Source organism: Pyrgilauda ruficollis, unplaced genomic scaffold, assembly GCF_017590135.1.
Source record: "Pyrgilauda ruficollis isolate IOZ18807 unplaced genomic scaffold, ASM1759013v1 scaffold4, whole genome shotgun sequence".
Taxonomy (NCBI): domain Eukaryota; kingdom Metazoa; phylum Chordata; class Aves; order Passeriformes; family Passeridae; genus Pyrgilauda; species Pyrgilauda ruficollis.
In genome coordinates, this window is record NW_024525489.1 from 5,481,865 (window position 1) to 5,494,247 (window position 12,383).

Sequence of the window (12,383 nt, forward strand, 5' to 3'; positions counted from 1 at the left end):
TATCAGTTCCAAAGTTGCTTTTGTTGGAATTTTACATGTTACTATTATTTACAGTTATCTGATAGAGACATGTAAATGAAGCAGTAACAAATTCAGTTATGTTGTGTTGCTTCTGGAAATCCTGAAGTCTGTGACGTGGGAGAGACACGCCCTAGGAGGACTATTTAAGGATGATACAGATAACAAAGTCTTTAATCAGTGGCAGAGTAGCTTCTATGCTAAGGCACTTATATTAGTCTAACTATAATTTTCACTGAAAATGAGCTTGGGGTTTTTTATGAGGAACACATGATCTCTTTGATCTCCTGAGACAAGGGAACATCAAGTTTTCCTTCATTTACCCAAGAGAATGTGATCAGTTGTATTTTATTTGAAAAGAGGGGAGAAAATTCAGAACTTGCTGAAATACAGCAAGCCCTGTTGAAAACTACTTCCTTGTCGCCAAGGAAAAACTTGTCTCAAGGCTCCCAATTATTCTTTTCAAGGGTGCCTTGGGTAGTGTCATAAATTATGTGTTTTCTTCATTTGATTTTTGTTCAAGAACTTGTGAATGTTTTCTCTCCTCAACAGGGAAAGCAATAAAGAACCAGTAATGAGGAGTGTTTTGCTTCTGACAATATCTGAGTATTCTTTTTGTGACTGACATTTAGAATTAGTAGTTATATTGTCTCATTAACAAGTTTACTGTCAGCCCCAAGCATCTTGTAGAATTATTAACTTCTGTGTCTGTTCAGGCTCCTCCTTTGGTGCAGAATGGCTTGTTAGATTGTGAATGTTAATGATCTTCTCCTAATGGATGAATGGATTTACAACTAAGTTCATAATTTTAGTTCTTAGCTCTTATGGAAAACTTGTATAAACATATTTTTTTTCACCTGTGTAAGTGTGATCTGTGTTTGGATCATGCATGGCTTCTTTGCATGTAAAAAATTGTCCATTCTGTACAATTTGTACAACTACATCTGAATTTTTGCATGGACTGAATTTTTGCTAGCTAGTAACTGCTAGCTTCATCTTTACACCTACAAAGTATAAACTTATAATTTTGGGCAAGCGTGTGGAGGTTAATTTTCTTTCAAATTCAACAATCCTGTTTTCTGAACACAGAATTTAAGAGGCTTGAATACATTGCTGCCAATTTCTCTGAATGTAAAAACAAACTAAACCTAAAATCTGGATTAATTCTGTGAATTTGCTGTAAAGAGTGGAAAGCTGTAAAGTATCAGTTCATGTTTGTGCTTAAAACTGTTTATAAGATATATGAAGCTCAGTTTTTATTTTTATTATTTAAATACCAGAAGTATTTATTTAGTAAGTTTCCCTGGTAAAGAACTCAGTAGGGTACAAAAGGTGTCACTTTTTTGAGCTCTACTCCCAAAATAAATTTTTCATATTTGAGTCTTTAGAAGGAGAGGGTATTCACAGAAAATTGCCAAAGCATTGTGCATTCCCCTATTTCCCTGTGTTCCTTAGGACTCATTTCCTCACGGTCAAGTTTAAATACACATGCTGTTGTTACTGTACTTGTTCAGGGTTTCTTTTGATTTGTGGAAAACATTTAACTTTTCTCTCAGATGCTTTCCTGCCTCTTTCATGTTTCTTAATTGTGCAGGGAAATTTTCTTGGTAACCTTAAAATACTTGTAGTATTTAAATTGATATTATTGATCATAACTTTTTGTCTCATGAAGATAAGTAGATTTCCATATTCTCAAATGGTTCTACTTCTTTTTGTTTTCCCTTGGCTCCTAATTTTAAGTGACTTTTCCCACTTTCTTACTGGTGCACCCACACTGTACCAAAGCACCTGAGGCATAAATTTTAGACTACAAAAATATTGCTAGGTTATCTATCTGTAAAGCTCCAATAAGAGATGCATTTTGCATCTTCAAAGAGTTCTCTGATAGTCTAATTCAATCAGCAGTTTATATAATTTATAAATTTGAATGATGTAAACTCACTATTAATATAGAAAGACTTTCCCATCATGCAGTGGCAATTAAATGTGTGATTTGGGAATCAGGTCTCATGATTTAAAGGCTTACCAGCAGTAATTCTTGAATGTCTGTATTCTGCAGTGAAATGGAGTATGCAATAGTTACCTTTGGTAATACTCATGCATACCTGTAACTGCACACGTGCAGGTGGAGGTGGAGCTTTTTAGCTCTGTGTGAGAGCTCTGTGTGAGAATGAGTGTAGTGCTTCCTACCTAACCTGATTCGTGCAGTGCTCTGTGTGTGTGTGTGTATATATATATGGTGTGAGGTATTATGGACTAGGTAGAAGTAGCAGATAAGATGAATGTGTGAAGTAGCCATGTGATTTGTCTGTAAACTCTCTTTCTGTTAAAGGTAGTCTGCACAAGTAACAGGACTCAAAGTTAGCAAATATGTTGAGTTTGTCATGCCCCAAACCACACGGAGTGGGTGGCTGGAGTGGCTGTGCTATTTTGCAGTGCAGTTTGTCTGTTTGATCAATATTTTGATTTTTACCTCAGCTACTGTTTGTAACCCTCTTTGATCAAGTGAAGATTTGTAGTGTGAATCTGCTTTGCTTCTGGCTATATATGCAACAAATGATTCTGTGATCCTTGCAGAGAGATTGTTTTGTACTGATGTAGAATATGTCACTTGCATGAGCAAAAAAAGTTTGAATGGTAAAAAGCACAATTTTTTTCAGTAAAAGCCTTTTCTACATTATCAAATTCCTAAAAGACTTCAGGGAGCTAGGTAGTTCATTTTGACTGTCACCAACTGCCTGAATCCAAAACCTGTATGAGGATTAATCACAGTACATAAGATGTCTGTGTGCAGGTTGCAGAGTTGCTGGGCTATGCATAGAGCACTATATATGCATATATCCAGGGGTTGTGTGAGTACATGTGCCTTTTCTACTTGTACAACAGGTTAAACATCTATCTAAAACCAGCACAACTAACTTAGCTATCTTCCCATTTTTGGTATGCAGAATGATAGATTTAATTTTTAATTTGTTCTTGTTTTGTGTAGGATTGTGACAGTGATATGCAATGATGAAGGGAGTCATGTTTCAGTTTCCTGTGTTAAAAGTGCAGCCTTGTTTTGGCTTAAACCAGAGTAGAAATAGTGTTGGCAGAGTCAGTGTCCTGTAACCTAGACCCTACCAGGTACTGTGGCCCGTTGCTATGTGGCACTTCCTTTAGGCAGATCCTTTGACTGATGCTGCTGTCAGGAGTGAAATCCCGATGCAGTTATTCTCAGTAGGCCCTCAAGAGGCCAGGGACTCAGTTGCCAAGTATTATACAGTAAAAAAGGCTTTGATATATGGACAGATTTTATATTTACATTTGCCTTCAAATGGGGGCTAGCTTCATCTACCTTTATAATGCTCTCCCCTTTCTTTTAATTTTTAATTTTGTTTTTAATAAGAGGAAAAAAACCCCAGAAACAGAATACTGAAGATTTACCATGTATGCAATGAATAAGTGAAGATTTTTGATATTTTACTTGATGCAACAAAAATGGTATTTGGACATGTTGTCTACAAAGCAAAGTACTGAAAGTAGAAGAAAAACTTTGTTGGTTTACTTGGGAATGACATATGTATTAAAATTTGAATAGCTAATGCAAGGTGATGTTATTCCTACACTGTTTTTTTGTTTTGTTTTGTTTTTCCATCTGGCTTCAGAATGAATAAATTAAAAGGCTTTAATAATTTAAAGTAATACATGTATTCATATCTCTTTACACTTTTCTCAGGTCATATGTATGCTTCCTGTAAATTACAATCTCATTGTCTCTGTACAGGCATTAAGGAAATAATGTATCCTGGAAGGTAAATCTCTAACATAGTTGATGGAAAAAAGATGGAAAAAAATAATCTAAAAAATAATCTTAAAAATAATCTTTAAGTCTTACACAGACTATCAGAGGGAATGAACTCTTCTTCCTGGTTGTCTTGTCAGGTCTATAGAGAGAAAAGCTTTCTTACCATGTTGGCATGGAGCAGGCATTCTCTTAGATAATATTCTTCTCATTTCCTAATTCCACACCTAAAGCCTTAATGTGTCTTGATTGAGTTTACCCAAGAACAGGATATACAAATCCTTTTATTTTCTTTCTCTTTTTTCCCCTTTTCTTTCTTGTTATTTTCTCCCTACTTCTTCTTTCCTTCCTGAAAAAAAAAAAAAATCCAACAAAATTCAGCCTTTCTGTAAGAAAATGCTGTAGAAGATAAATAATTTGTGTTTTATAAGCAGAATCATATGCCACTCTGAGTAGGGGTAGGAGAGTTCTTGTACAATCTGTGCCTTTTCATCTCTGCCAACAAATTTTGAAAAGTTGTTTATCAGCTTTTGAGGATGTGAACTGAATGTTAGAAAAGCAGTTTAGGTCTCTGAAACTCTGTGGTTATTGTCAAACAGTGCATGAAAATGTCAGTATATATCTTAAACATGTACTTTGAATTCTTACAGAAAACATAAGAGCACATTTTTTGTGTGCTTAGTTCTTCTCATGCTGCATTTAATATTTTTTATATATTAACACTGCATTTTCTTAAGGAGAGACAACCATGCAGCTTGTTAACCAACTAGATCAAGCAGACCTGTTGCCTATGCTAAAGGAAAGACAATCTTGTTTAAAACAAGGTATGAGCAGGAGCATTACAGAAAAATGGTGAAAATCTTAGTGACGGGAAAAATTATTAATAGCTGCTATCTCAGGAAAATTGAGTTTACAAATCTCCCTTTTCTTAAAATCAGGTGTAATAATTATTCATGCAGGTTACATGGCAGTGTTGCAGGTAGCCTTTGTATTTCTTGAGCCACATGATGGATTTAAAAATTATTTCTTGGGTGCTGTCAGATTAACCATGTGCCCTTTTGCTCATGATGGTCTGCCAGCCTGGGTTTGAGGGTAGAACTAAAATTTCCTTTCTTTCCCACATAGCTCCAAACATATGTACATTTTGGAAAAAACACTAATTGACTTCTGATTCAGCTGATGAGCTGGATGTAACCAGTAATTGGATGTTCATCATGTTGCAAATAGCGGTGTCCATGGCACAGTTTTGACTCTGCTGCTTGCTGTTCCTAATGAGCTGCTCAAAGAAACACCACCCAGGACTGTTGCTTCTCACATCCTGCAGCAGCTTGCTGCAGTTGATACAGATGTACACATGACCAAACACAACCTGAGCCTTGTAACAGGATATTTTTCTCATTTGGGAGAATTTGCATTTGAATAGGTGATACAGAAATCAGGTAAAAGGGGGAACATCTAGTTGAGGTTTATGATATATAAACCAGATTTTTCACCATTGCCTATAGGTGCATGTTACTGTTCTCATGCTTCTGTGGGACCCTTCTGTTCTGTAGTGTTACAAACTAGCTTGCAGCACTGAAAAATGGTTAAAGAGCTATTGTGCTTGCTTTTGCATTTATTCATGTTATATTTAATTTATTAGGATCTATTTATTAATGTAGCACATCATGATTCATAGTACTTAGGGAGGTAATCCTTCCTTGCTTTCCACCCACAAGCTCCTAGCTCTCAAAAATCTCCAGAACCAGCTATCAAATAACCCCCAACCATCAAGTTTGGGAAGGTGAACTTTTCTGCTAATGAAAGGTGTGATGGTTTCTATAAAATATTTTCTCAACAGGCCCATGATAAATGTGATATGGTTGTCCAATTGCTTATGACTGACTGGTGTCCTGGAAATTGTTATCGTAACATGCTACTTGGAAGTACCCAAGAAACCATTTTGCATTCTTTTGGAAATAATTTTTATTATTGGACAGTAGATGTGGCATATTAGTTCTTAATGGCTACACAGTAGTTATTTCTTTGTTTTGTGACCTTCCTTAGAAAAAATAATGATGAGGTAGTGTGGGAGGATCACCTGGATAATTGTGTAGGAAAACTGGATAATCCCTTAGAGGCCACGTGAATATCCATGCTATCCAGCAGGAATTAAAGTAGACCTGTTCCCTGTAAACATAAGCGATCACTTCTTTTTTCCCTACCTGCAAAATTGCTCAGATTCATGCTTTAGATAGCAATATGCTATTTACATGACTTATAATACATGCAAACTGTTCTTTGGATTTCTTATCCTATCTGAAAGTAACAGCAAATACCAAATTGATGTTAGACATTCTAAGTCATCTGAACATTGCAGCAGACGTGGTATAACTAAAGCTAATTAATTCAGCTTTGGGAAACACTTCCTCACTCAAATTGAAAGTGTAACCATGCATAGTCTAGCTCACAAAGTTGATTAAACGGCCTTACTATAGCTTTAGGGGATTAAATACCACAACTAAGTTAGTACAATGAAACGTGGCAAGAAGCCTCATGCAGATTAGCAAATTGGCCAACTGCTAACCTGAGAGAGCTCTTCATTCACAGTCTGAATAAAGCTGTTCAGATGGTTAGATTTACTGTTTTTCTTTTGTATGAATTTTGGCAGTAATTAGATTTACTCTCCCCCAAAATCTATATTTATAATTGTTACTGCTGTAGCATCTAACTACCAAATGTGCATTTGAAGTTTTTGCTACAACCATGTAAGCTTAAATAGACTTATGCACAGCCACCTTTCCTTTGATGTGTGGTAAACTTGCTTCTCTTCAGCATTCCCAGCTTTTTATCTGTAGGTTTGAAAATGTTGCTGATACCTGAAATGTACTTATTTTTTAGGCTGAGTGTCGAAGAAAAAGGTGTACAGGAAAGGAAGAAAGTTTGTAAAGTTTTCTAAAAGTGAGACTTTCTTTGAATATGAAATTCTGATCACATACTGATCTAATACAACTTTAAAAGTATTTTAATAAACAGTGAATATTTTAATAAAATGGCTGTAACTCCACAAATGTTGTTTTTGGTGATTTGAATACTTGCATGAGCTGGATGCAGCGAAGCTGAGGTGTGGTTTGAAGCAGTTAAGGTAGGAAGTTAATGCACTCTAGCCTTGGGTACTCTGCTGTTTTCATCTAGCATTGGTCTGTGCCACTGTTGAAAGGAGTCTTGTGTTTTCCCATTATGTCTTCCTAGCCTCCTATTTCTGCTTTTTTCTCTTTCTCTTTTTCTTTTTTTTCTTTGTAGCAGGCCAAGCAACTGGTGTTGACCTGGATTAAGGGACAGCTAGGTAAATAAAAAACTGATTGCATGGTCTGAGTCACAGGGTGGTGGTGAAGTGTCCACACTGTGTGTGGAGTCTCATGGGAATCTCCATGGGGACCAGTCTTTAGCAGTGACTGGAGCAGGCAATGTGCTGCACACATCATGTTTGAAGGTGACACAAGAATGAAGGGGGTGACCAGTTGAGGGCTTGAGGGAAGGGCTAGTGTGCAGGGATTCCTAGAAAGCAGGAGGAGTGCTGTGTCAAGAATATGAAAATGTTCAGTAGGGACAAATGCATCTAGTAAAGAAGAGGTCCTGGCAGGAGCATAAGCTGAGAACAGGGGGGCTTGGGGGAGCAGCTCTGCAGGAAAGGACCTGAGGCTTCCTGCAGACAATTCCCTGACAAGGAAAGGAGTTGGTCAAGGGCATCCTGGGCTGTATCACCAGGCACACAGCCAGTAGATCAAGGCAGGAGATTATCCTCCCTGGTTATTCAACACCCATTGCATTACATCGAATTATATTGCATCCAGTTTTAGGTGCCTGATAAAATGAAAGTTGCTGATAAATTGGAATGCATTCAGCAAAAACCATCATGATGAGCACTTGCCCTTCTAGGAGAGTCATCTGGAATTGGCCTTTGTCAATTTGGAGAAGAGGTGGACTCCCAGTGCCTATGGGGGTTATAGACCAGAAGATGAATTCTCGGCAGTGACTAAATTGAAACGGGAGTGATTCAAATTAAATACATGTAGAAGCTTTTCTCCATTACTGGGGGATGGAGAGCTTATGTAGTCTTTTGTCTTCAGAGATTTTCAATTACTGAGTACCAGAGACTGACCTCACAGCTGAGCCTATTTTGAAGTATAGTTTTTGCAAGGCATCTCCTGAGACATCTTCCAGCCTGAATTACTCTGTTTCTATGATTTTTGGTTGAATTTCCTGATTACAACTCTAGCTGGAAAGAATGCTGTCAGTGTTTTGGTGGCAATAGAGGGAGAACTTTCTCCTTTCTTTTAATACTGAAGATTTACTTCTCCTCCCTGAAGATAGTCTTCAGTGTTTAAACTAATCTCTTACTCTGTTGCAGTACACAAGGGGAGCACATGGGGGGTTATCTTGATTTAGTTAGGGGAGAATTGTATGTCCAAGGAACTGACTTCATTTTGCTAGCTGATGGTTAACTATACAGTTGTTGGAGCTGCATTTAAACCTTTAAATGTCTCTCAGGACTTCAAAAAATTATTTTAGAGGAATTTTTTATTAAATAGGAGTAGTGTGTTTCTAGACACTTGCCCTCAGTTTATTTTCATTTTAGTTGCAGAAACAAGCAATTCTTCCTCATTGCAAATTGACTCATCACATAACTATAAACAGAGGTACTCTATACAAAGTTTAGGTGGCATGGACAGTTTTCTCTTCTCAGGCTCTCTAACACCACCATTTTCTAACAGGAAATCCCACAAATTAAATGGAAAAGGAAAAGTGTTCATCCTGTTTAAAAGTGGTGATGCATATGCAAAATGAGTGAGGGTTACAGTTTCTTTCTAGTATCCATTGCTTAACTGAGTCAGTTAAGTCTTGTTTATATCAGGTGGGAAAGTTGCAGTGCTGTCACTGAAAGTATCACCACCAGATCACTCTGATTTTAAGGACCACAGTAATTATTTACCACTGATGATTAGAAAGCCCACATATGATAAATAGACCACAAATTTTAAAAGCTCACTGGAGATGCCTGCTTTTGCTCACTAGGATTTTTCCTTTAAATAATGAAATATTTCTTGTAAACCAGGAGAAGTGCTACAAAACAGCATTATCTTAAATTTTGCCCAAGGCCTAAAGGGAAGTGTGTAATTTTCAAAACGTGATTGTATGTATGTATGAAGTATTTATCTTTGGAGTCATACCTAAGAGTTTAAAAACTATATTTAACTGAGCCATTTTAAATTGATTTTTTTTTCTCTCTTCTCTAATTATGGAACAATGAGGTCTGTGTATGTCATCACCATATTGCTGCATAAAAATATTTGCTCACTCTGAGCTATTGCTTTTCTTCCCTTCCTGAGTGCTGAAATGTGCTTAGCTTGGTGCTACTTTATGATTTCCTGTAGGTACTTTCTGTTTCACTCCTTTTGATAGAAATAATCTCTCCTAGGATGGCAAATGAAATTCACATGTGCTGTAAATCAAGTCAAAGATGTGAAGAGATCTCTAAAAGTTCTGCAAGGTTGTTACCACTTTCCTTCTAATGGGTATTAAGGCTTGATAATTGTAAAAACCTGCTTCAAAAGCAGCTCTCTGGAGGTTTCTTCAGATGCAGAATTCTTTGTGTTGCCAGTGAGCAAGCTTAGCGTCTTCCCTTCTTTATGCTATCCAGTTTCCTTTCCTGGTACAGGTTTGTATGATTGCTGGGACAAATTATTACTTGTTTTACTAAATCCTACTTTAACATTGGTTTTATATTTTAGTGCTAAAGCAGGAAATGGTAACATTTTCCCAATGGTAAATTGTGTTGAGTGGATGGAACTGTTCTGTGTCTGGACATGGTTTGTTCTGCTTATTACCCAGCTTGTCAGACCATCCTGTGTAAAACATCTGTTTCATTTCTAAAAAACACAACAGAAAAATTTACATTGTTTCATGTTTAGGTTCAGAGTGTTTTAGGAGATGGGTGTAAGAGACATTTGGTTTCAGCTTCAGCCTCTTGAATCAATGTTTTCATGTCTTATGTTAGATGAGTGAAATAAATTTGTTTAAAGGTGGTGGGTTTTCTTCTTAATTTTTTTAATTCAAGTTCTTACTTGAGGAAGGTATTGAGATGAGCATAGTTGTCTAAAGCTTTTTAAACTCTGGAATATCATCTCTGGCTTCCTGCAACAACTTTAAAATGGCCTATATTGTCCTGTGTTTTGTGCTTTATCTGCAGTCAGATGTTTTTGATATGTTGACCAAACTTGTGTTTGGATGCCAAATTACTTAGGAAAAAAGCCCCAAACCCAAGGTAACTAGAAGAAATATTAATGCTTGAACCTGACAATCAAAATGTAGCTTGTAATGGTCTCTTACTGCAATAAACAGTTGTAGAAATTAATTGCTGGAAACACTGGTGTGGTATAACCCCAACTAGCAACAAAACACCACACAGCTATTGGCTCACTACCCCAGGTGGGACGGGGGAGAGAATTGGAATTAGCAAACAAAGCAAACCAAGAAATTAATTCACTGCTTCCCATGGAAAGGCTGGTGTTCATCCATCCCTAGGACAGCCAGGGTCTGTTACGCACAACAGTGACTTGGGAACATCGTCACTCCAAATGTCCCCACTTCCTTCTTCTGTCCCCCAGCTTTATATGCTGATCATGATGCCATGTGGTATCCCTTGGGTCAGTTGGTGTCAGCTGTCCTGGCTGTGTCCCCTCCCAGCTCCTTGGGACTCACTGGCCTCTTCATTGATGGGGTGAGGAGCAGAAATAACCTTGCTTCTGGGTAAGCTCTGCTCAGCAATAACAAAAACATGCTTGTGTTATCAACGACTCCAAAACACAGCCCTATACTAGCCACTGTGAGGAAAATTACCCTATCCCAGCCAAAACCAGGAAAAACATAAACTATTTAACATGAATTTCTGTTTTTTAATTAATTATTTGCCTAATTAAAAATGCTTCATCTTGGCATAGTTTTCTTTTGAGATTTATTTATTGTCAGTATTGTAGATTGCAAAATAATTCTGAATTGAGTTATAGTCTGACTTGAACCTGTACACATGCTCAGTGAGGCTGTGGCTTGTCAGGTGAGATGGGTGAAATTCTTGTTTTCATTTTTGTTTTCTTGCTCTCTTTCTCCACAAAACATGCCAAAACAGGGAAGGGGATGGGGGTGGCTACAGCAAGATAGGTATAAAGTGGAATTGGGTTTGAAGAAGTTGTTATATCAGGGTATGTTGTTATATCACTTTTGTGAAGAGAACTATTAGAGGTGGAATGAACTACACACAGGCATGATTAAAAAAAGTAGTAGTGTTGCATTTGGAGAGAACTGTGGTTGCTATGAGGATGCAGGCAGGCTTCAATTTGAAATAGTCTTTGTAGGTTGGTTGTAAAAATGGTTATTATTAGTAGAGCGGGTGAGGTCCTCTGTTGTAGGTAGTTACATGAAATACTATCTCATGCTGAGGTTCTGTTGTTGAGTTTCTGAGAAACATTTTGCAAGCTACACTTGGTTTTGCAGATGATGGATGATTTACCAGGTAGAGAGTTGCCAAATCTTAAAGAAGTTTTTAAAGGGTCTGTATTTTTGCATCCATTATTCAGAGAGACTTTTTGCCCTTTTTGGGAAGCTGGAGAAAGTACAGATTCAAGCTCTACATGCCCAAAAATGCACTGGAAGTTCAGCCCTCAAGATCCCAGGGTAGTTCTTTTGGAGAGCCTGCCATTGTGTGACATGTTAGCAAACACTGGGAACATTGCCCTTCAATTCTATATGTGACTCTTCCTAGTGTCTGCTTTTATTTCTTCCTGTCTTGCTTAAAATAGAAAAAACTTTAAATCTTATTAAAATATGCAAATTCACTGCATTTGTTGTCAGTATGGAAGAAGGTTAACATAGTGGAAGACATTAGACTTTTTCACTTTTCTTGGACCGATTTTGCAGTCTTGGACTTCAATTTTCTTTAGTAAATTTCAGTTTGTAGAAAGTGTGCTTTTCTCCAGGACTTCTGTAAAAGTTTTAGTAGCAGTAATATTAGCAAGAGAAAGTCAAACCCAAAACTGGTCAACAAGCAAGAGAAAAAAACAGAGGAAACAAGATGAAAAAAGAATGAGTAATGTTGACAGGATTGTTCTTAAACTGTGTGAAAGACATCAATGCGTAGTACAGAGGAGAGAAGCATAATTTTTTAAAGGGTTTTAGAAGTGTATAATTCAAAATACTTAACATTCTGTCAAGTTACATAAACTGTAGTCTTGTTAAACTCATCTTTTCTTTGAAATACTAAAGGAGGTTGCTAAGGGGTGGGGGGGATGTCAAATGAAATGGCTGCGATGATGTTATGCAACACAGTTAATTTCGACCTACGCTCTGCTTCTCTGCAGAAGAAGTCGAAGAAGAGTCTGAAACTACAATTGAGGTTGATTTGACTGATAAACAGAAACATCAGTTGAAGCACAGAGAGCTTTTCCTTTCTCGCCAGTATGAGTCCCTACCAGCAACGCACATCAGGTAAGAAGTAGTAAATACAATTTATCTGTGTGTTCCACTGGGTGGATTGCCTGCCCGTAGC

The 12,383-nt window shown here is 37.2% G+C and overlaps 1 protein-coding gene across 1 annotated transcript in view; it reads left to right on the forward strand.

Annotated features, from left to right (window-relative positions):
• MTA3 (metastasis associated 1 family member 3) overlaps positions 1-12,383 on the forward strand; it is a 133,625-nt gene that overhangs the window by 10,182 nt on the left and 111,060 nt on the right. Inside the window, exon 4 of the mRNA XM_041477090.1 lies at positions 12,196-12,322. Within this exon, the coding sequence (XP_041333024.1) occupies positions 12,196-12,322 (127 nt within the window). The remainder of the gene's footprint in view (positions 1-12,195; positions 12,323-12,383) is intronic.